The sequence below is a fragment of the Elgaria multicarinata genome, chromosome 15 (genome assembly GCF_023053635.1).
Source record: "Elgaria multicarinata webbii isolate HBS135686 ecotype San Diego chromosome 15, rElgMul1.1.pri, whole genome shotgun sequence".
Lineage (NCBI taxonomy): Eukaryota > Metazoa > Chordata > Lepidosauria > Squamata > Anguidae > Elgaria > Elgaria multicarinata.
The window spans coordinates 26588333-26609606 of record NC_086185.1 but is presented as its reverse complement, the minus strand read 5'-3'; the positions used below and the strand labels follow the sequence as shown (position 1 = coordinate 26609606).

The 21274-nt window shown below is 48.5% G+C and overlaps 1 protein-coding gene across 1 annotated transcript; it reads left to right on the top strand.

Annotated features, from left to right (window-relative positions):
- Positions 1-649: 649 nt before the first annotated feature.
- On the top strand, positions 650-21102 carry FRMD7 (FERM domain containing 7). The gene is made up of 12 exons (XM_063142081.1): positions 650-664; positions 1577-1681; positions 5758-5800; positions 7830-7863; positions 9822-9919; positions 11416-11530; positions 12616-12763; positions 14167-14262; positions 15248-15411; positions 17283-17351; positions 18505-18580; positions 20047-21102. The coding sequence occupies exons 1-12, from the start codon at positions 650-652 to the stop codon at positions 21100-21102; spliced, it is 2019 nt and encodes a 672-aa protein (XP_062998151.1).
- Positions 21103-21274: the final 172 nt, after the last annotated feature.

The window sequence follows — 21274 nt, the reverse complement described above, 5'->3', positions numbered from 1 at the left end:
TTGCCATCACTTCTGCGGATGCCTTTAGATTAGGGTGACCATATGACCGGATCTGCCCGGATCTGTCCGGGTTTTTGATGACAAATCCGGGAGGGGGAGGGGAAATCCGGATTTTTTTTCTAGAGAGCAGCTCTAATGGGAATTAACAAAAATGCTTATAACTCCGTCATTTTTTAAGATAAAGATATGAAACTTGGCACAATGGTAGCTCTTAGGAAGGGCTTTAGTCATACCAAATTTGAAACAGATCTGTTCATCCATTGATTCTTCAGGAATTTTTTTTTAAATTGAGGTTTTAAAATCGTCATTTTTAAAGATAAAGAGATGAAACTTCTTAAATGTGTGCTGTAAAATCAGACATGTGACCAAGGCTATGTTCGGGTGGGCATGCCCCCTTGGTGCTGGACACGCCCCCTTGGGGGGGCAACCATGTTGTCCTCCTTTTTAGTTTCCAAAATATGGTCACCCTACTTTAGATCTAACCCAATACGATTGTTAAATAAATGCCATGTTTAACCAAAGAGACTTTCGATTGGTTGTGATCAACTGAGGGGGAAAAAGGGGGAAAGAAAATCCATCCCATCCAGGCTCATCTCAGGTCCATCGTGAGCAATGCAACCCATGCGCAATTCTTCATCATTCTTTGTGGATGAAGGTGGGCACTGTAAGGGCGGCATTGAATTAAACCGGGGATTCCCAACGCAGGGCCCACAAAGCTTTTTTTAAACAAAATCGTTTTAATAAAAAACCTTGAAAACCAGGTCAGCAGGTTCTCCTACCTGTTCCTGCACCTGCTGCAGATAAGCTGTTGGGGGGGGCTGCGTTCTGCTCCTGCTCAGTCATCCCTCCACACAGACCTTTCTCCTTTGCTCTCTCTGCCTTTCTCCTGAGCTCCAGCCTCGCTATTACTCTGCCCCCAAACACCTTTCCTTGCTATTTCTCTCCTTTCCTTGTCTGTAGCCGCCTCCTTTCTCCCGCTTTTAGCCTCTAGCCTGGCTCTTTCTCTCTCCCCCCACACGCACGCGTACACACATGCACCGCTCCTACACACGAGAGATTTATTGCATGCGCAAGATCGGTCACTCACGGAAGTTTGCAGGACCTTTCCATGATGTCATCAACCTCCGAGGCCTCTCCCACTTGTTTTCAAGCAGGGATCTATTCTTGTATAAAAACCCTGACAATGCTGTCATGCTGACTCACTGAGGGAGGGCGTATATTGAGGGTGCCCAAGGGCTCCTCCAAAACCTGCAGCTGGCATTGCCTGTAGGACAAGATTCTTTACACACTATTTAATTTTTATTTTTAAGAATGAAAAGAGGTTATGGTGTTTTGTTTCCTACGTAGTGTTTGTGTTTTGTAGTTGGAAAAGTTGTGATATTTTTATATATTCATTAATTACATTGGGAACATGAGTTTAAAACTCAATAAAAATGATTATTGAAAAAAGATTTTAAGATTTAGAAGTGTCTGATCTACTTGTATTGATATAAAATGATGCGTTTCGTCCACTTCCCCTGGGCTTTGTGCTTACCCTCTTTCCTTCTTTCCTTCTCCCCCACTTTTCTTCTAATAGCAAAAATCATCTGGTAAGACATTGTTCAACTTGAGCTGCAGTCACTTGAACCTCACAGAAAAGGAATATTTTGGATTGGAGTTCTGGAGTTCTGCGGGGCATACTGTAAGTGGTGACTGCATGTCCCCTGAAGCTTTTTAAATCACTCCCTAGAAGGGTCAGCGAAGGCAGAGATGGCCAACCTGTCTCTCTGATTGAGATGTAGTGGTACTCACAAGGTGGAATACTCCTCCATTATTATTAATAATAAAGCCCCTGCACATAGAAACCTAGCAGGTCAGGGAGAAGGATGAGCTAGAGCCCTACTCTGACACACTAGTTTTCTATATACAGAGGATTTTTAGATAAACAGAAGTGGCAAGAAAAATGTTTTGGACTACAGCTCCCAGCATTCCTGACCATTGGCCATGTTGGCTGGAGCGCATGGGAGTTGTAGTCCAAAACTTCTGGAGGGCACCAGGTCTTACAGACCAGGCTTTTCATAGCTTGAAATGCTGTACTCAGAACAGCTGGATTCTGCAAGCTGCATAAATGAGACTTGTTAAGCAAATGTGTTTCTCTTTATCTGGCATAATTTCTTCTGCTTCGGTTAGTCACAGGGAAGGGAAATACCTGTACCTGTCAGTATTGCCTGATGACTGCGGTGGGGGTGGGGGTGGGGGGACTCTCCAAAACGCCTACCTTCCTTGGCTTCTAAAACCTCCCCAAGGGCCTTTTGACCAAATGACATATTATTAAATTTCACAAGAAAAATGAGAGGGTATTTCCCCCCCTCAAAACCCTTTCAAGCCCTCTTTATACCAGTCATGAGGTCTAGAAATGTAAAAACTAATGCCTTAAGTCTCAAGGTGCTGAATCCTGCAAATCTGACCAAATAAACCTAGTTATACTTATATTTGGGGTCAGCAATGCTGAATGGTGAATGCAGATGGGAATATGTAAGCATGACCTCCGAAAGAAGGCTAATGAATTTTCCGGTTACGTGTGTAGCCCTGTTGGGCTTCTTTTGGTCTTAACTCCTAGTGGTAAGCAAGAAATATTTCCTATCTAGCTCATCTGCAGTCACTGTTTACCTATTTCCATAGTCCCCTCTGTCCAATGGCTCAGGACAACTTCTTAAGGGCCATCTTATTCTATATGTCCCCCTGCCCCGCTGCCATGTCCTCTGATCAACATCACTGATCCTGCTTCAAGTTCTCCCACCACCTCAAATGTGGTAGGTCAGCGTGAAAGGCGGGGCCTTTTCAGGCATGGCACCGATATTTTCCAATGCCCTCCCCAGGGGAGCCCGCCAGGACCATTCCTTCATTTAATGTCACTGTAAGTTAAGTCTTCTGTTTGGGCTCTGTTTTGGTTTTGTTTGGCTACTTCACTTGCGTGTAAAACCTGGTGTGTTCTGCGGAAAGTTTAATATGATTTTGTTTTGTGTTTTTGCCATGGCTGCTGCATTTTGTGTTTGTTTTCTTTTCTGATGCTTTTGATGTGTTTACTATGCTGTTAATGGCTTTGGGTTTTGCAAAAAAAGAAGTGTATAATTTAATATAATTTTAAACACACACAAGTAAACAAACTTTCTATTAGCCTTCCTAAAGGGTCACCCTTTTTGAAATAGGTGCGGGAGGCATAGGGCCTTGCTAGGCCTGGTGGAAAATCCGGGGGAGAGGAGGGGAGACCTCGCGTTATGAATAACGCGAGATCTCGCCCTTATTCACACGCGAGCCGCAACGAGCTCTGGAGGAGAGCCGTCGTGGCCGCCATTTTGTTTTAGTTTTAAAGCGGCGGCAGCAGCACAGGAGCCAGGAAAAGTAAGTGGGGGGGGTTGTGTGTTTTTTAATTCTCCTTCCCCCCCATCCACAATCTCCCCCCCAGCCCCATTCTCCTTCCCCCGGCCCCGTTCTCCCCCCCCCGGCCCCGTTCTCCTTCCCCCGCCCGCGATGTCCGATCCCACACCCACACCCCCTGCCCGCGATGTCCGATCCCCCGCCCGCAATCCCCCCCCGATGTCCCCTGGGCCACAATTCCTCCCGATCTCCCCGGCCTCCATTTCCTGCCCCCCACCCCATGTCCCCACTGTAGCCCTGATGGCCGTAGCGCTCCTGTGGAGCGCTGCAGCCCGTCCACTGCTTTTCCCAGCTATCCAGTAGCCGGGAAAAGCGGTGGACCTGGCTACACTATTATTATTATTATTTATTTATTTATTTATTTATTTATATAGCACCATCAATGTACATGGTGCTGTACAGAGTAAAACAGTAAATAGCAAGGCCCTGCCGCATAGGTCTCGGGCTCAGCCCGAGAGTGCAGGAAAAATTGGGCCTCAAACGGTGCCGGTTACCCCAGGCCCAGGGAGGGTTCACCCCTGCCTGAGCCCGGGATACCCTGTGCGTCATCTGGATGCACAGGAGTGAGCCCGGCGCTCGCACCGGTCTAAAGCCCCGTCTAGGAAGGCCCATAGTGACCTTTGTAGATGGGGGCACTCCCTGCTGGTTGTTAGCATCTTGGCCTCTTTGATGCGTAAGTGGAACTATTTATATTCTATTGCAAATAGTTTCTTTCCCGACCCTAAGACACATACAGAGAGACAGAGAGAGAGAGTGAGTCTCAGGGCTGTGTTATTTCTGCCCCCTTTTCTTTTTGGTGAAAAACTCTTGCTGCTTCCGGACGAAGCTTTAATTGTGCAAGTGCTCTGCCCCATTCACAGAATTTTACAGGGTGTTTGTGTGTGTCCGGACATCTTCTGTTCGTAGCCCTCCCAGGGCCGGCGCCAGACTATATTGCGCCCTAGGCAGGCGCGTTCTGAAGCCGCCCCACCCCCACCCCACCCCACCTGCTCGCTCACTCACTCTCTCCTGACACCCGCTCCCGGCTTTGAAGCCACGCTGGGGTTGGGGGGCCAGTCCGGAGCACGTCACGGGCGAGAGCCAGGCTGAGGCGCGGCAGCGATGACGCCGCCGCAGAGTGGGCCCGCCGCCGCCGCGGGCCGGCCCACTGACCCCCTCACAGCCGCCGCTGCCTCCGGGATGTGAGGAGCTGCTGCTGCTGCTGAGGGGCCGCCGAGGCCACCCCCCGCCCGGCTGCCCCGGCTGCTGCTGCTCCCCCCCGCGGGCCAGTCAGCTCCAACCCCAGCATCCTGGCTTCGAAGGAGCCAGGACGCTGGGGTTGGGCGGAGGCTGGGGCGGTGGCTTCCGTGTACGCTGTTTGGCGCCCCCACCCCCCAGTGTCCCAGGTTGGCTTCGGCTGAAGCCAAGCCAGGGACGCTGGGGAGCAGGGCGAACGGCGCACCCAGAAGCTGCGGGAGGGCGACTTCCGGGGGCGCCGAACTTGGCGCTCTAGGTGGCCGCAAGTGGCCTTTATGGACGCACCGGCCCTGAGCCCTCCTGTCTTTTCCCAGAACCTCTTCCATCTTCTTTCTTACCAGAAAAAAAAATGATAAGGAAGAAAAGCCAGAATAGACGCGTAAGGCCCTTTGAGTGTTAGAACTAGAAGCCCTCCGTTTCGAAGTGGCCCATATCGCATCCAAACAGAACTCTCTCTCTCCAGGAGGGAAATCCAGGTCGGGGGGAGGGGGAAACCTAAGTGGTTTAGAGCATCAGTGATCCAGTTCGACATCATAAAGGCAACAATGGGGGCCATTGACTTCTGTCTGCTTCATTAACTTGCTGGAGTGCAGTGGGGTAAAAGGAGGGCTCTGTCTTTACAAAGAACGAAACCACTGAATCTTTGACCGTCTGCTCAAAGGCTGTTTTTCTTCCCCAGAACACCATTCAAGACACATCATTCAATGATATATATATATACACATCAGGACGCAGATTGACTTGGGTGCATTGTTTGCCAGCCAGAGGCCGGGTCTACGCAAGCAGCAGAATGAGGTGGTGGGATGGGGCTATACCACTTCAGGGGCTATACCACTTCTTCTTCTTCTTTTAAGGTCCCCCTGTGTTAAAAATAGACCCTTCCTGGCAGAGGCTGAGCTAGGCCTTTCCTCCCTGATGCACTACCTTTCCACTTGCAGTGAGATTTTTGTTGTTGTTTATCTTCTGGGGGATAATCCGAAATCTCTCACTCACCTGTGATGCAGCCAACATTTCCACCTCATTCCGCTGCAGATGTAGATTTGGTCACAGTCCACAATCTATGATATGCTTCACCAGCTTCTTCTTCTTTTTGTGCCCTGACAGGCCTGGCTGGAACTTCTCAAGCCTATAACCAAGCAGATTAAAAGTAAGTGAAACAGAGAGGGGCTACAGCTCAGGGGCAGGGCACCTGCATTGCATGCAAACAGTCCCCGGTTTGATCCTCAGCATCCCCAGGTAGGGCAGGAAAAAGCCCTGCCTGAAACCTGGAGAACCATTGCTGCCAGTCAGTGTCGACAATACTGGGTTAGATGGAATAATGGCCTGACTCAGTATAAGTCAGGCCGTGGGAGATGCCGTGTGTTTCTAATGAAATTGTAGTAATTACTTTCTAAATTTGCAGCTGTGCCTATAAATTAGCACAGGCAAAATGGATGCAATTCTCTGGTGTCTTTTGTCCTCGTACAGAACCCTGCCTCAGAGGCCCATTTGCCGGTCTTTTCTGCCCAACTGCAGTGATTTATATCAGAACCATTGATGTTATTGGACTGTTTGTTTAGATAGCATTGCTGGTGTGCGTGGTACATTATTATTATTATTATTATTATTATTATTATTATTATTATTAACAATAATATTATTTGTTTGTATCCTGCCTTTTGCCCAATACTGGGCCTCAAGGTGGCCTTACAAAATTTAAATCATATACATTTTAAACCTAGGAAGGTTACTACTAGTAGGCTGCTACTAGTAGGGGTTCAACGGCTGCTAGTGGTGACGGCTATATGCTGCCACCAGCGTTAGGGGCAACATGTAGGTCATTGTGGACTCTGGAGCGAATGGCAGTGCTACTCCAGAAGAATGAAAGTAGTGGGCCATGAGAAAGTTTGGGGAAGATAGTGATTTATTTTATGAAGACAGTTCAATGCACTTTGACCCCATGGTATCTGTATTGTTTGCTTTGCCAGGGGAATAGCTTCAGGGGTCGTGGGGCCGGCCCTATCGTTAGGCAGAATGAAGCAACTGCATCGGGTGGCCGTTGCTGGGGGCCGTGGGAGCAGCTTCTCAGCTGCACCCGATGAAATCTCCAGCAGTTCTCCTTTGTTGGGGGACCGGGGCAGGGGGCAGCATGTGACACACATCCGCCTGTCCTGGGGGTCCTAAACTAGCCTGCTTCTTCAGGTGCAGTGGAGGACATTTTCCTATCACTAGTGTGGATGTAAGTTTCAACTGACAGTCCGGTCAGGTTCTGTACGTGGATTGGGAAAGGGGATGTGTTTTGTCCTTTGCCTCAGGCTGCAAAATGGCACGGGCGAGGGAGGGAGGTTATAACTGGAGAAACACCCTGGGGGATGGGAGGAATAAAACCCCTCCCGACAGTACTGTTGTCCTAAACCCAGTTGCGAACCACCGAAGGCTGGAGGCTCCAATGCCAGCAAAGCAGTGAATCCATTCCGGGTTTCAGTCAGAACTCTAAAGGAGTTCCGACTGAAACCCGGAGCGAGTTCACTGCCCCACTGACGTCAAAGCTTCCACTGTCGCTGCCAAACTTTCCAAAAATTGTGGAGAGTCCTAATATAGCCTCTTCCACCCACGTTTATTCATTTATCTATCTTGCAGGGAACCCAAGGTGGCTTACATGGGCCTCCTCCTCATTTTATCCTCACAACAATACCCCTGTGAGGTAGGTTAGGCTGACAGTCAGTGGCTGGCCCAAAATCAGCCAGTGACCTCGAGGGCCAAATGAGAATTAGAACCCGGGTCTCCCCAGTCTGAGGCTCTAACTATTACACCACACTGGTTTTCCACATTACCAGTAGTTGTTCCCCAAGCCGAGAACTGATTTGCTTTCCCAATATAAGTTGTGTCCTTAGAGTATACTATTTATTTTTCCCATGCCTCATTGCTGGAAACGGAAAGGGATGGTAGGCTATAAAGAAGTAATAAAATGGTAACGACTCGCTGTCAGGAATAACAATTTAGAACCGTGCAGGACGCAGGGACGGGTTAGGGTTTTCCACTCGGCTGCAGTCTTCAGAAACGCTGATTCCACAAGCTGTACAAATGAAGAGATGTGTAAATGTTCCCGACAGACTTTTGAAACCAAACTTATGAAGATGTTGTGTTTTAAGATCCTAAGGAGATTCTTTTCAAATTTATGGTGAAATTTTTCCCAGTGGATCCGGGCCATCTGAGAGAAGAGCTGACGAGGTACGGGGAGTTTTTCTTTTTTGTCTTGGGTGTTATTTTATTGCTCTTGTTTCATTCAGAAATTGCTTCCCTGCCAGTTTTCTGATACAAGTTTCTTTAAATATAAAAACAATTCAACAATTTCAGCCCCAAAGGTTAAATATTTCTGTCCTTAACTTTCTATGTAATGGATATATTTTAAAAAAAGGTTAAATGAAATGAAATACAACTGCTTTACTAGTTTTTTGGAACATATCTAGGTATTGTTGCATTTTTGTTGTTATCGTTATCATTATCATTACTAACTATTATTACTACTATTAGCTATTACTACTACTACTACTACTACTACTACAATTACCACGGTGGGAGGAATGCAAAAATTGGTACTGGGCACTGGGTTCAGTATCCTGCAAGAATTTCAGCTTACTCACATGTGGATATATCTCTATATAGCTAGTCCTTGGGAATTAGCTGGGGGAAAGGTAATAATGGCCGGGGAAGGCAACGGCAAACCACCCCGCTAAGAAAGGTAATAATGGCCTGCCAAGAAAGTGTCAGCGAAAGCTGGCGTCCCTCCAAGAGTCAGTAATGACTCAATGTTTGCACGAGAGGTTCTTTTCCTTTCCCTGGGAATGTCTACACCTTAAGGGTGTGGAGGGAGGGAGGGGGAAGGATCACGGACTTACCTGCTTCCATAATCCTCCCCCAGTGTCTTGACAGTTGCGCGACATCCCCGAAAGAAAGAGGGACATCGCGGCCGCCATTTTGGGGTGTTTTTTTGTAAACAAGAGAAGAGCGCAATTGCGCTCAATCAAAAAATGTGAGTTTTTTAAATTAAAAAACAACCCCAAACCCACTCCCCAACCCCAATGGGCATGGACTTCCTCCGCGTAGCTCCGGGCCCATTTTAAGAGCCCTGCTACTTGCGGGGAGGAAGGGATGACCTGGGGGCCCTAAACTAGCCTGCAGCGGCCCCACAGCCCACGCTCCTCGGGATGGTCCCGGGAACGCGGAAAACTCAGGTTTTCCGTAGTCCCAGATATCCCGGGGGAAGTCATTTGGATGCACAGGGATGATCCAGGGACTACCCCGGGATATAGGGCTGGTGTAGACATGCGCCCAGTGAATAGATTTCCAAGCGTCTGGAGATTGACTGATGAAATTGTAGAGGTTGGAGGTGAAGGGATTAAACAGGATTTCCAGTTTTCAACAGGTAGGTCTGCAGTGCCTTGAATAACTTCTTGGCCTTTCTACATGATTAGCAAAAGCAGGTAAAACTATTCGCCGTAAGCGAATTTAGGTACATTGACTTAATATGCATAATTTATTTGAAAATGCTGCTTTTCATCTTGAACAAGAGTTTAAAGCAAGGGTCTGTTAAATAAAATAACATTTTTCTACTTTTATGTTGTATTGTGGTTGTAATTGTGTTTTCGTATGGCGCCCCACATTGGTAAATGCCTTTGTTAAGCACATATTATATTAATTTATTTTTATATCCCACCCTTTTTTGTAATTTATTTATGTATCTATTTACGTAAGGGCATAAATAAAAATAAATTAGTTCTTGCCCTTAACTCTGAAAGGTTCTGCTGATGAGCTGCTAGTACAAGTTGATTAGCTTAATATATTTAGAAACAAAAGGATTAGACACTGCATTTTAAATAAATAAATAAATAAATAAATAAAGGCAACTGTCAGGAATCCAGATCCTACACCAGGAATCTCATGATGTATGTTAAATCACAGAAATGCATGAAACTGGTCATGGGAGAGTAAATGCCCCGAAGGTAGGTGGCAAACGTGGGCTGTGGTGTGTGGGCCCACACGTGTATTGCAGCATAGGAACTCCCAGTGGAAAAGGTGAACAGGACAACATGAGGATCTGTTATTACCCCCTGTAATTTCATGTGGGGCGTGGTGGGGAAATTTGGGGGAGGGCTTTGCATCAGTAACATCTCTGCAATGGTTTGTAGATACCTGTTCACTCTCCAAATCAAGAAGGACCTGGCGTGTGGAAGACTTCCTTGCAGCGATAACAGCTCCGCTCTGATGGTCTCTCACCTTTTGCAGTGTAGGTCCACGTTGTTAAACTACGGCACTCACTTCCGCAGGATATGGGGATGGCCTGGTACCAATGGAGATGGCTTTAAAGGAGCAAATTCATGGAGAAAAATGCTATCAATGGCTGCTATTGTGTTCTGTAAAAGTACGGACTGGTTGCCTTTGTCCAGGTCTTCCTGCAGCCTTCCTGGCTGGTTTGGAGTTTTGAGATAGACAATTCTATCTGTACTTGTATTGGCAAGTCATTCCCAGCCGTGCAGTGCAACATATACAACTCCAAGCAATCCTTGCTTCCACTCCACTGCCCTGTCCTAGAACCTTCATAGAATCATAGAATAGTAGTGTTGGAAGGGGCCTATAAGGCCATCGAGTCCAACCCCCTGCTCAATTCAGGAATCCACTCTAAAGCATCCCTGACAGATGGCTGTCCAGCTGCCTCTTGAATGACTCTAGTGTGGGAGAGCCCACCACCTCCCTAGGTAACTGGTTCCATTGTCGTACTGCTCTAACAATAAAGAAGTTTTTCCTGATGTCCAGCCGGAATCTGGCTTCCTGTAACTTCGGCCGGTTATTCCGTGTCCTGCACTCTGGGAGGATCGAGAAGAAGAAGAGTGCAGGACACGGAATAAAAGGCTCAAGTTAAAGGAAGCCAGATTCCGGCTGGACATCAGGAAAAACTTCCTGACTGTTAGAGCAGTGCGACGGTGGAATCAGTTACCTAGGGAGGTTGTGGGTTCTCCCACACTAGAGGCATTCAAGAGGCATCTGTCAGGGATGCTTTAGGGTGGATTCCTGCATTGAGCAGGGGGTTGGACTAGATGGCCTTGTAGGCCCCTTCCAACTCTGCTATTCTATGATTCTAAGATCTTTGCAAAACAGAAGCTGCTCTCCTTTTGTCTTAGATTCACCCTTCCTCCAGATTCATTTCCTCCTACCCCCTCAGACCTTGTAGAACAAAGGTTACCAACTCAAGATAACCTTTGGCTAATTTCCCCAAAAGACTACATTGAGGGAAATCCTCGGCCACTTTGTACTCAGCAGCACTGAATGGTAAGGGAGCCCTGGAGGTACTATAGACTGATCCTCAAACCCATAACAATATAAATTTGCATTTGGCTCTTCCTGAGCCTATGGCCCTGTTCAGAAGACACCTTAAAACCATGGCTTTAACCACAGTGGTTAAGCCAGAAAGCCAGGCTGTGTTCAGAAGACACCTTAAACCATGGCTTTAACCACGGTGGTTAAGTCAGAAAGCCAGGCTGTGTTCAGAAGACACCTTAAACCATGGCTTTAACTACGGTGAATAAAACAAAAAGCGTTATTCACCATGGCTAAAGCTATGGTTTAAGGTGTCTTCTGAACGGGCCCAGAATTTTGCTCATAGCTGTGGTTGGTGGTCCTTGGGGATGTAGTGAAAAACGAAAATAGGTTCCACAAGCTAGAAGTATCCCTGCCCCAGATGTACAGTATTTTAAAGGGATTCTTTGTTTGGCTTTACACTACTAGCTGCGCTGGGGGATTTTCATGAAGAAATGGATCGGAAGCACTTGGAGACACACAAATATTTGCTGAACCAAGAGTATTTGGCGAACAAGATCATGCATTACCACAAGAAACACAGGTAATTTTTAGCATTTGCCACCTTTGGCATCACAGCTGTGGATGCTCTGTTCTGTGCTTGAAATTATTAAAAGTTCTGCACAGAGGCTATGACCCTGTTCACACAACACGCTAAGCCACAGTGGCGAAGCATTTTGAGCTAAACATAATGGCTGAGTGTATCATATGAACCATGATTTAGTGTGTTGTCTGAACCATTCTTAACCGTGGTGGCTACATAATCACATTTTGAACACGGTCACTAACCATTTGCTGCAAAGGGGTTAGCGGCCTAACCGTGGCTTAGCGTGTCGTCTGAACAGGACCGATTTGAATTCTGCAGCTTGTATAAATTACACAAATGAAGTAAATGTGCAGAATTTATTTTCTTTTGTGCGTGTTATTGTTCTGGAGATAAAGAGGAATGCTGGGTGCTGAATTTCCACCTGTGCTACCGCCTTGGCCCACTAATAACATATTCTGAAATCCCTGCAAGCGTTGTTTGTGCCTCTTCAGGCATTTATCTGCAGTCATAAGGACTAGCAGCTTTTTAAATCTCTGCCGGAGGAGACACGTCAACTTAACAGTCTTTTAGCATTTAAGAAAGCTATAAAGACGGATCTCTTCCGGCAGGCCTATCCAGCAGAATTTTAGGATGCTTTTAGGATGTTTTTTAGGATGTTTTAACAATGTATACTATGTTAATCAGTATTTTATACTTGCTGCTGTTCCCCACCTCGATCAAAATGGAGAGGCGGGTAAGAAATATGATGATGACGATGATGATGATGATGACGATGACGATGACGATGATTTTCTTGGGACATTGCCTGCTTGTACTCGCTACTAACCCTTCCCCAACCTGGTGACTTCCAGATGCTTTGGACTCTAACTTCCAGCATTCCTGAACTTTGGCCATGCTGGCTGGGGCATGCTGGGAGTTGCAGTCCAAAACACCTGGAGGGCACCCGGTTGGAGAAGACTTAGTAGAGAACACAAGCAGGCAACTTCCCCAAAGACCCATTTAATGAAAAAGTCTCTAGCCTGGTTCTCACTGGGATCGGAGTGCTGCCCACAACTGAAATATTCATCTCTGTCTCTTTCTAGCGGCAAAACTCCCGCGGAATCTGATGTGCACCTCTTGGACATAGCTAGGAAGCTAGAAATGTATGGGATCAGGCCCCACCCGGCCAGCGACGGAGAAGGGACCCAAATAACTTTAGCTGTCACGCACATGGGCGTGCTGGTTTTGCGGGTAAGGAGAAAAGTTTTACTCTCGGGAAGTAAATACAAAGTCGCCACTTGACAGCATCCACACCAGAGCCGTTCAGCATTGCTGGGGCAGGGGGCGCGGGGATGACTTCCCTGCAATCTTCTGTGCGCTGAATTAGAACCAGGGTTCTGCACAGCACTGAATTCAGTTCTGTATTATTCTGCCATGTCTGCCCTCTCCTGTGGCCCAAATTCTTCTCTTACAGCCTCCCCCAACCTGGTGCCCTGCAGGTGTTTTGGACTTCAACTCCCATCAGCCCCAACCAGTAGAGCTAATGGTCAGAAATCCTGGGAGGTGTAATCCACAACATTTGAAGGCACCGCGTTAGGGAAGGCTGTTCTGTAGCGTGTACTCCGAAGTCAGTCCTGTTCAGCAAACGTGAACCCTTCCGATGTTAATCCAAAATACTTCCTTCTTGTTGTACTTCCTGCTGGTTAGTGATGAATCTTCCACAGTGAGCATTTCAGAGTTCTCACCCCTTTGAGCACAGCCTGAAGGAGGAGCCGGTCGGTTTCCCTCGCTCCCTTTGATGTGGGCGTTTCCATGTCTGTCTTCCCCTGGTAAACCAAAACGCTGCCATGTCAGAACACGGTGTTACACGGTAGCTACACAACTCTTGACCATATAATCTTCTGCCAAAAATAGCCGCCTAATTTGGGGGCAATTACATGGTACTGCAACTCCACGGCATACTTGCAGAGCAAACACATACTTTGCTTGGTGTTTGCAGTATAATGTGGGCGCTGCAAGTTCTAGGCAGCTTCGCCTCCAAACAGGGAAGAGACAAAAAAATAAAATAAAAAACACAGCGATTCACCCACCCGGCATTAAACGTGAGCAAGGATCAGGGTTTTCTCAAGCTCTGTCATACTTAAACCAAGGGTAGGCAATCTGGTACCCTCCAGATGTTTTTGACTACAACTCACATCAACCCTAGCCAGTATGGCCAAAGGTGATAGATTATGGGAGTTGTAGTCCAAAACAGGGCCAGGCAGAAGCCCAGATATTAACGTCAATCTTTCTTTTGATCCAGCAAGGCAATGGGTTTCTTCCAAGCTTAGAGTAGACCCATTGAAGTCAATGGGACTTTAATCTTGACTATCTTAAGTCCAATTGGTTTCAATTGGTCTACTCTAAGTATGACTAAATCTGGATTCAACTCCACATATAATTACAGGGTGGTTTTTTTTGCTTTTTGGTAACCCAAATGTATTTATTTTTCACCGTTAAACACACAAAAATGAGCTTTCCCATGACTTCAGTGACGGGCTGGAAACTCCCTCCACGTTGCTGTGTCCATGCTTCCATGCTCGCCAGGTCCTCCTCTTTTGTAACTTACACAGAGTGCCTGTTCGTTTGTGTCTCGCTTATATGTTTGTTTGCAGGGGAATACAAAGATTAACACCTTCAACTGGTCCAAAATCCGCAAGCTGAGTTTCAAGCGGAAGCATTTCCTGATCAAACTCCACGCCAACATTTCGGTAAGTACCACATTGCTTCATTCGTGGCATTTTGAATGAAAATCACACACATTGCCTTAACCTAGCATTCTGCACAGGGCTGGTGCTACCATAGAGGCCACTCAGGCGGCCGTCTAGAGTGCCAAGGTAAGGGGGGCACCAAACGCCGCTCTCCCACAGCAGCTCTGAAAGGGTGGCTTCCGGGTGCGCTGTTCTGAAGCTGCCGTCCGCCCCAGGATCCTGGATTCGGTTCGGCTGGGTGCCCACCCAGCCGAAGCGAAGCCACGCCCACCCCCCGCCCCAGCATCCTGGCTTCGCTTCGGCTGGGTGGGCGAGATCGTGCCCCGTGCCCAGGTACGCTGGGGGACGGGGACGGGCGGGGGGGGGGCTTCGGAATGGTGATCCCGGAAGTTGCTCTCCCAGAGCGGCTTCCGGCTGGGTGTGCCGTTCCGAAGCCACCCCACCCCACCCCACCCCACCCCAGCGTCCTGACTTTGCTTCGGCTGGACAGGCAAGATGGTACCCCGTGCCCAGGTACGCTGGGGTGGGTGTGGGTGGGTGAAAGCAGCTCACCTGCCTAGGGCACTAAATAGTCTGGCACCAGCCCTGATTCTGCAGCCGCCATGATAATTGCTTCCTATGTCCAAATTATTATTATTATTATTATTATTATTATTATTATTATTATTATTATTATTATTATTATTTCCCGCCTCTCCCTCCGGATCGAGGCAGGGTACAACACAAATGCAAACACCATAAAATACATATACTTGATTAAAACATTTAAAACTAATACATTAAAAGCAGCGCATCATTAAAAGGCATCTTTAAATTCTTAAGAGTCAAGGAGGGGAAGAGAACTCCACACACTGCCTTGAGTTTCCTGGATGAAAGGTGGGGTAGGAGTGTAACACCTGAACAGGGACTTTTTTACAAAACGGTTCGTAACAGGGCTGATTTTCCACTGTGCGTGTCTCTCCTTCCCATCCCCTCTCTACCTTAGGCATTGTGCAAAGATACACTGGAGTTCACCATGGCCAGCCGAGACACGTGCAAAGCCTTCTGGAAGACCTGTGTGGAATACCACGCTTTCTTCCGACTCTCCGAAGAGCCAAAGTCAAAGCCCAAAGCGTTTCTGTGCAGCAAGGGCTCTAGTTTCCGATACAGGTAAAAAGTAAGAAAATGTAGAATTTAAAAGCGGCGGCGGTTGCAGGGTGGGGAGCATTGCTTGCTATTCCCTGGTGTGGGGAGTTTAGGGAGCAATACTAGAAAGGCTTTGTTTAGGATTCTTTGCAGAGTCTTGTTTGAAAGGGGCTGGCCTGGCCTCACCAGGGTGCCCTGCGTAAGGGGGGACCATGTGTTTCACCTCTTGCTTACCTTTTCTGTGAATAGCCGCGTGTGGCACAGAGCGGTAAAGCAGCAGTTTCTGCAGCCGAAACTCTCCCCACGGCCTGAGTTCGATCCCAGCAGAAGCTGGTTTCAGGCAGCCGGCTCGGGTCGACTCAGCCTTCCATCCTCCCGAGGTCGGTAAAATGAGTACGCAGTTAGCTGGGGGAAAGGGCATAACGGCCAGGGAAGGCAATGGCAAACCACCCCGCTATAACGCCTGCCAATAAAACATCAGCGAAAGCTGGCGTTCCTCCAAAAGTCAGTAATGACTCAGTGCTTGCACGAGAGGTTCCTTTTCTTTCCTTACCTTTTCTGTGCCCATCGTCCATGTAAGGCCACTTATAAATGCGTGGTGTGATGGTAAATTTTGAAGTGCAGGCACTCACCGTGACAGTCCCCGTAGCCACCCTGCCTCCGAGGAGAGCCCCAAATGGCAAACAGCTGGATTGATCCATATCAACAAACCACTTTCATTTGCTAGCAACAGGTCTTTTGAAAAGCTAATGGGTCTTCATTGCCCATTTAACACCAAGCCACTCCAAAATACTTTGCATTACAAGGAATATCATCATCATCATCACATCATCATCTATATACCACCCCATAGCCGAAGCTCTCTGGTTGGTTTACAAAGGTTAAAAACAGTGAACATTAAAAACAAATATACACAATTGAAAACCATAAAGAGCATAAAAATCAAACAAAAAAAAACAGACAATATCCATTAAAACAACTGGGGTCAGCTCAGCGTATGCTGTTAAATGCCTGGGAGAAGAGAAAAGTCTTGAGCTGGTGCTGAAAAGATAACAGGCGAGCCTCCTCGAGGAGATCATTCCATAATTGGGGGGGCCACCACTGAAAAGGCCCTCTCCCATATTGCCATCCTCCAAGCTTCCCTCAGAGTAGGCACTCGGAGGAGGACCTTAGATGTTGAGCGTAGTGTACGGGTAGGTTCACGTCGGGAGAGGCGTTCCGTCAGGTATTGTTGCTCACAGGGCCTCTGAGGATAGCAGCCGAGCTCAGAGGGAACAGGGAAGTCCGAGGGAGGTGGCAGATGACCTCAGCATCCCTGCTAATCAAAACCTGCCAGGGCTGCATCCCTGGGAGCTCTGCCTTCAAAGGCACAGTCAGATAGGAGCTCTTTCTTCTGCAACTCTCTGTCCAGTCTGGGCATGGATAGAAACTGTGGCTCAGTTTCACGGTCAGTTTCACGATGAACCCCAAGTCAAACAAGCCAAATTTGAACTTTTTAGCCCTAAAAGCACACTCCTTTCTCCCACCCCAAAACCCAAGCATTTCCCCCGCTCCTGCTGAATTCAGGATCGGGGTGGGGGTGGCACAGTCTGCATGTTGCTCCCACCCACCCCCCACCCCATACTGTAACGAAACCTAAAGCATGCACGTTCCCCCACCCCATCTTTCATTTCCTTCCCCTTTCTGTTCTCTCCCGTGTTAAATGTTAGACGGCCTGCTCCTCTTGGGAAAGCCCCGAGCGCACTGATGGCGCGAGAGAAATGATAAAAATGGTAGCTGTCTATCCCGCTCGAGGGCATAGGTTAGGCTACGTGCAGTGAAGGTGCAGGTGATGGTAGCGTGGGGGGTCGGAAGACACAACTGTCCTCATCTATTTCCTGTCCTTAAAATGGCAGTGGAAGAACCCAGAGACAACTGCTGGAACACAGGACCAAGGGGAAACTGAAGAACTTGCCGTTTGAGAGGTATCATCTTTTCACCATCAAACTCGCCACCCATTCATCAGGCAACCCCAGCCCAGCCCAGCCCAGCCCACCACCGCCTCCTCCTGCAAATAAAAAGGGGTGTGTGTGGCCAAAAGTACCAGCACAGTACCCTGTGGGGGAAGGTTCCAACAGCTGGGACTGCTTCGGTTGGAAAAAAGGAGGCCCAGGGGAGACCTGAAATGAGACCCAAAATGATGCATGGTGCTGAGAAATGTGGATAGGGAGACATTTTTTTCTCCCTCTCCCATAATACTAGAACCCAGTGGGGTCCTCCCCTGAAGCTGATTGTGGGGAGATTCAGGACAGAGAAAAGGAAGGACTTCTTCACATAGCGCAACCATGGCCACCAATTTGGATGGCTTTAAGAGGACGTTGGGTCAATTCCTGGAGGAGATGGTTACCAATGGCTACTAGGAAACTAGCAAGCCGTCGGTGGTCAGGGAAAGCAGGATGGGGCCATGGGAAGGGGGCATGGCTTCTGGGGAACTCTAGAGGGCCAGGTATGGGCTCCCAGGAGAATCAGATTTGGCTCCTGGACCTGAAGTTCTAGAACCCAGGTCTATGGGAATATGTTACATCCTGGGATGTGCACAGTTTGAATGGGCCAATGCAATTTCCAAATAATAAATTCCTTGTATTATGTATCCAAACGAAATGATCTTCTCTCACACACTACTAAAATACTCCGTATTTTAACCACTACTAAAATACTCCATATTTTAATTTGCCAATTAATTGATTTGCCGATTTGCCAGGCTGTTTTGTTAGCGGCAAAATAATAATCTGCCACCCTCCAGCCAAAGTTAATTGCTTTGAAGTTCCATTGATGTCAGGGGGACATTGAAACAAGGGCTTGTTAACCCCCCCGCCTCCCTTTGAATTTTTAATTAAAGCCCTTTTTACCTTGGCTGAAATGTGCCTTTGGTTGACTGTGCTAAATTGACGAATGCCCATTTAAAAAATTACCTTTACCAATTAGCATCATACTGCCAGCGCCTGTGGGAAATAAACTGCAAGGATTCGAACGCGTGGCATGTTTTACATATGCCGAGATGGATTTCCTTGTTATTGGAAGTGATTTATATTTCTTAAAGAACTGTGAAGCAGTGTGCTGCTGTTGTTTTCATTTCAGGAAGCATTACCCGTCTCGATACCATGATAGGCAATGCAGGTCTTCCCCAGATCTTCTCACAGATGTTTCCAAGCAAGTACGTAACTTGGGTTAGGGGTGGTGACAGGGCAGGAATTGGAAGCTTAAGCTGCACTGAGCATAAGGTGGGACTAGGTCAGTGGTTCCCAAAGTAGGTGGTACTGCCCCCTTGGGGGCGGTGGGATTGCATAGGGGGCGTTAAGAGGCAAGGGGGCGTCAGGGGGGCGCTAAGAGGGAGGGGGCGGCAGGGGGGCGCTCGAGGTGGTCTTTTCCGAGAAGCGCCTCTCCAGAAGGTCTTAAAACCCAGGGACATTTTTATGGGAGAAAGTAGTTTGGTCCCAAGCCATATAGGGGAAGAATCCACACGTGTATTAATACCGTTTAAGAAGAGTCCTTTTAACGGTGAATTGAAATGTTTCAAAAGCACCAAAATGCTAATGAAGAGACATACCCTGCTTGGTGTGCCCAGCCACGCCGGCTGCAAAAAATGTTTTTTTTTTTTAAAATGTAAGTTAGGATACTGTTGTGATTGACCTGCTTTTTAAGCACATGCGTTCTCTTGCAGCAGCATTTTGGCCCCGCCAGGTGCTCCTTGGCACGGGGTTTGCTGCCGCCGTTAACCCCTCCCTGACCCCATTGGAATCCCAGGGGGCACTGGGGATAAGTTTGTGGAACCACTGGACTAGGTGATTTCTAGGATCCCTTCCAACTCTTTAATCCTACGTTCAGCTCCACACCCAAGCCCTCTCGTGCACAGCTTTGCAGGTCAAGGCCTCGGGGTGCCGGAAGGAGCCTCTCCCCTCTCCGGAAACTCTTCCCCTTCTCTCTGGGAGTCCACAGAAGAGCCATAGAACACTCCTGCCCCATGCTGGAATCCTGAACAAGCATTGCTGGGGTGTGGAAACATTGCATCATCGTTATTTTTTTTGCAGGAGTCACTTGTACATGTTCTTAAGGAGGCATGCTTTTCTGTGCCAAAGGATGAAATGGGGCGGCAGTTGGCAATGTTAGAGAAAGTGCAATTCTGTCCCCTGGGGGTTGGGAAACGCCCCCTTAAGACAAGGATGGGCAAAGTCCAGTTTCTGGCTCCTGGGCGGTGTGTGTGCGTCTGTGACTTTCCTCTGGCCAAACCATGTGTCGGGGGTGGGTGGGGGCTGCTCCTATTGATGTACACAAAAAGGGAGAGAAGTCTCAGGATGCTAGAGAAAAGTTTATTATACAAATAATAAACCGACACGGTTCAGCCTCTTGTTTTTTAGGCCCTTTTCCGGGAGCTGTAACTATATGTACAGTTCAGTCCCGGGGCTGAAAAAAGGCTTCCTGCTTTTGGCTTAAGGGCTGAAGCTGGCGGGCAGAACCTTGTGTGCACGAAGGGTGTGCTTTGTGTGTCATTCCGAGACTGCGCTATATAGAGATAAAGCCCCGAGTGAAAACAACGGCAGGACAGCACATGCTGCCAGCTGCCTGTGACAAAAGTAAAAGGTGTCACTGTGGCCCATCTGAAATTCTCTGCTCTTCTTCCAGATGGAAGACCTGCGGTTGGTTTATGGCACCATGGGGAGCTACTATGGTGCAAACGGAGTCCACACCTCAGAGCCCATGCTGGACAGTCGGCGGAGGAACTCTGCGGTGGAAGTGATCTTTGCTGATGAACTGGAGCGCTCCAAGCCCGAAGCTGACCCAACGCTGCTGCCCCATTCCCAAAGCAGCTCCGTCTTCCCGCTGGTCTACTCGGAGATGGAGCGCGACTGGGAGTCAGCCGACGTCTATGGCCAGAGGATCCCGCTGACCTCCTTCCAGCCTGGCTACAAGCTTGCTGGGAACAGCAAAAGCACCTCTGTGGGCAACATGAGAGAGGTGACCCCTAGGCGACAGCTGACGTACACCGAGGTGCCCTACAGAGTCCCTGCCAACCAACAGCTGGACGTGGCTTCTCCCCAAGTCTTCTTCTACGTGGACCGGCCCCCTCAGTTCCCAAGACACACAACTCTGGGCCTCGAGGAGGAAAGGGCAAGCGGCGTGAGCATCCTTGGCGTGGCTCCCATGAAGCCTCAAAGGAGAAGCCCAGCTATGCCGAGAACAAGGGTGACTGAACCGGAGGCTGCGCCCAGAGCTAGCTACCTTAGCAGTGTCAGCATGGAGCAAGAGGACGACGGCAGCGTCTTTGAGTACGGCGTTCAGGAGCAGGTTCCCAAGAGGTCTTGGAGTCAGTCGGACATGAAAACCATCCGGTTCCCCTACGGCTCAGAGTTCCGACCGCTCGGGCCGTGTCCCGTCTTGAGTAGCAGGAAAGCGGACATTCTGCAGTATGTGCTGGCCCAGCAAGGCTTTCCAGAACCGCCCAGAGTCCAGCGAGCCACCGAACGCTATGTGGGCAGCGGGACAGAGTCCAGCGACTCGGATTCGGACCTTTTGCCGGATTATTACACTCTCTATGGGAGAGTGCTCAAAGCACCCAGGGCAAGGGTCCGTCTGTCTTCAGGGAGCCTCCAGCTCGAGGAAGAGGATGAAGAAGTTCGCCTGGCTACTGCCAGCATTGACGACAGAACTTCGCAGGGAACATCCAATTATTTCACTTAAACAGGGATTGAGTATAGCCAATCAAAGCCACTGGGCAAAAAGGAGTGGGGGGCTGGGTACATGGCCTATTACTGTTTTTGCAGGTACGGTTAAACTAATTCCCTGTATCCATATAGCAGGCGTGGGGAAGCTTAGCTGCAGGGGCCAAATCTGGACCTCCTGGGGTCCCGTT

Excerpts from the sequence above, each read along its gene's own strand:
- FRMD7 (XM_063142081.1), top strand. Across the intron at positions 17,352-18,504 it reads AAGAACTTGCCGTTTGAGAG|GAAGCATTACCCGTCTCGAT; the intron begins GTATCATCTTTT and ends TTTTCATTTCAG. Across the intron at positions 18,581-20,046 it reads TCACAGATGTTTCCAAGCAA|ATGGAAGACCTGCGGTTGGT; the intron begins GTACGTAACTTG and ends CTCTTCTTCCAG.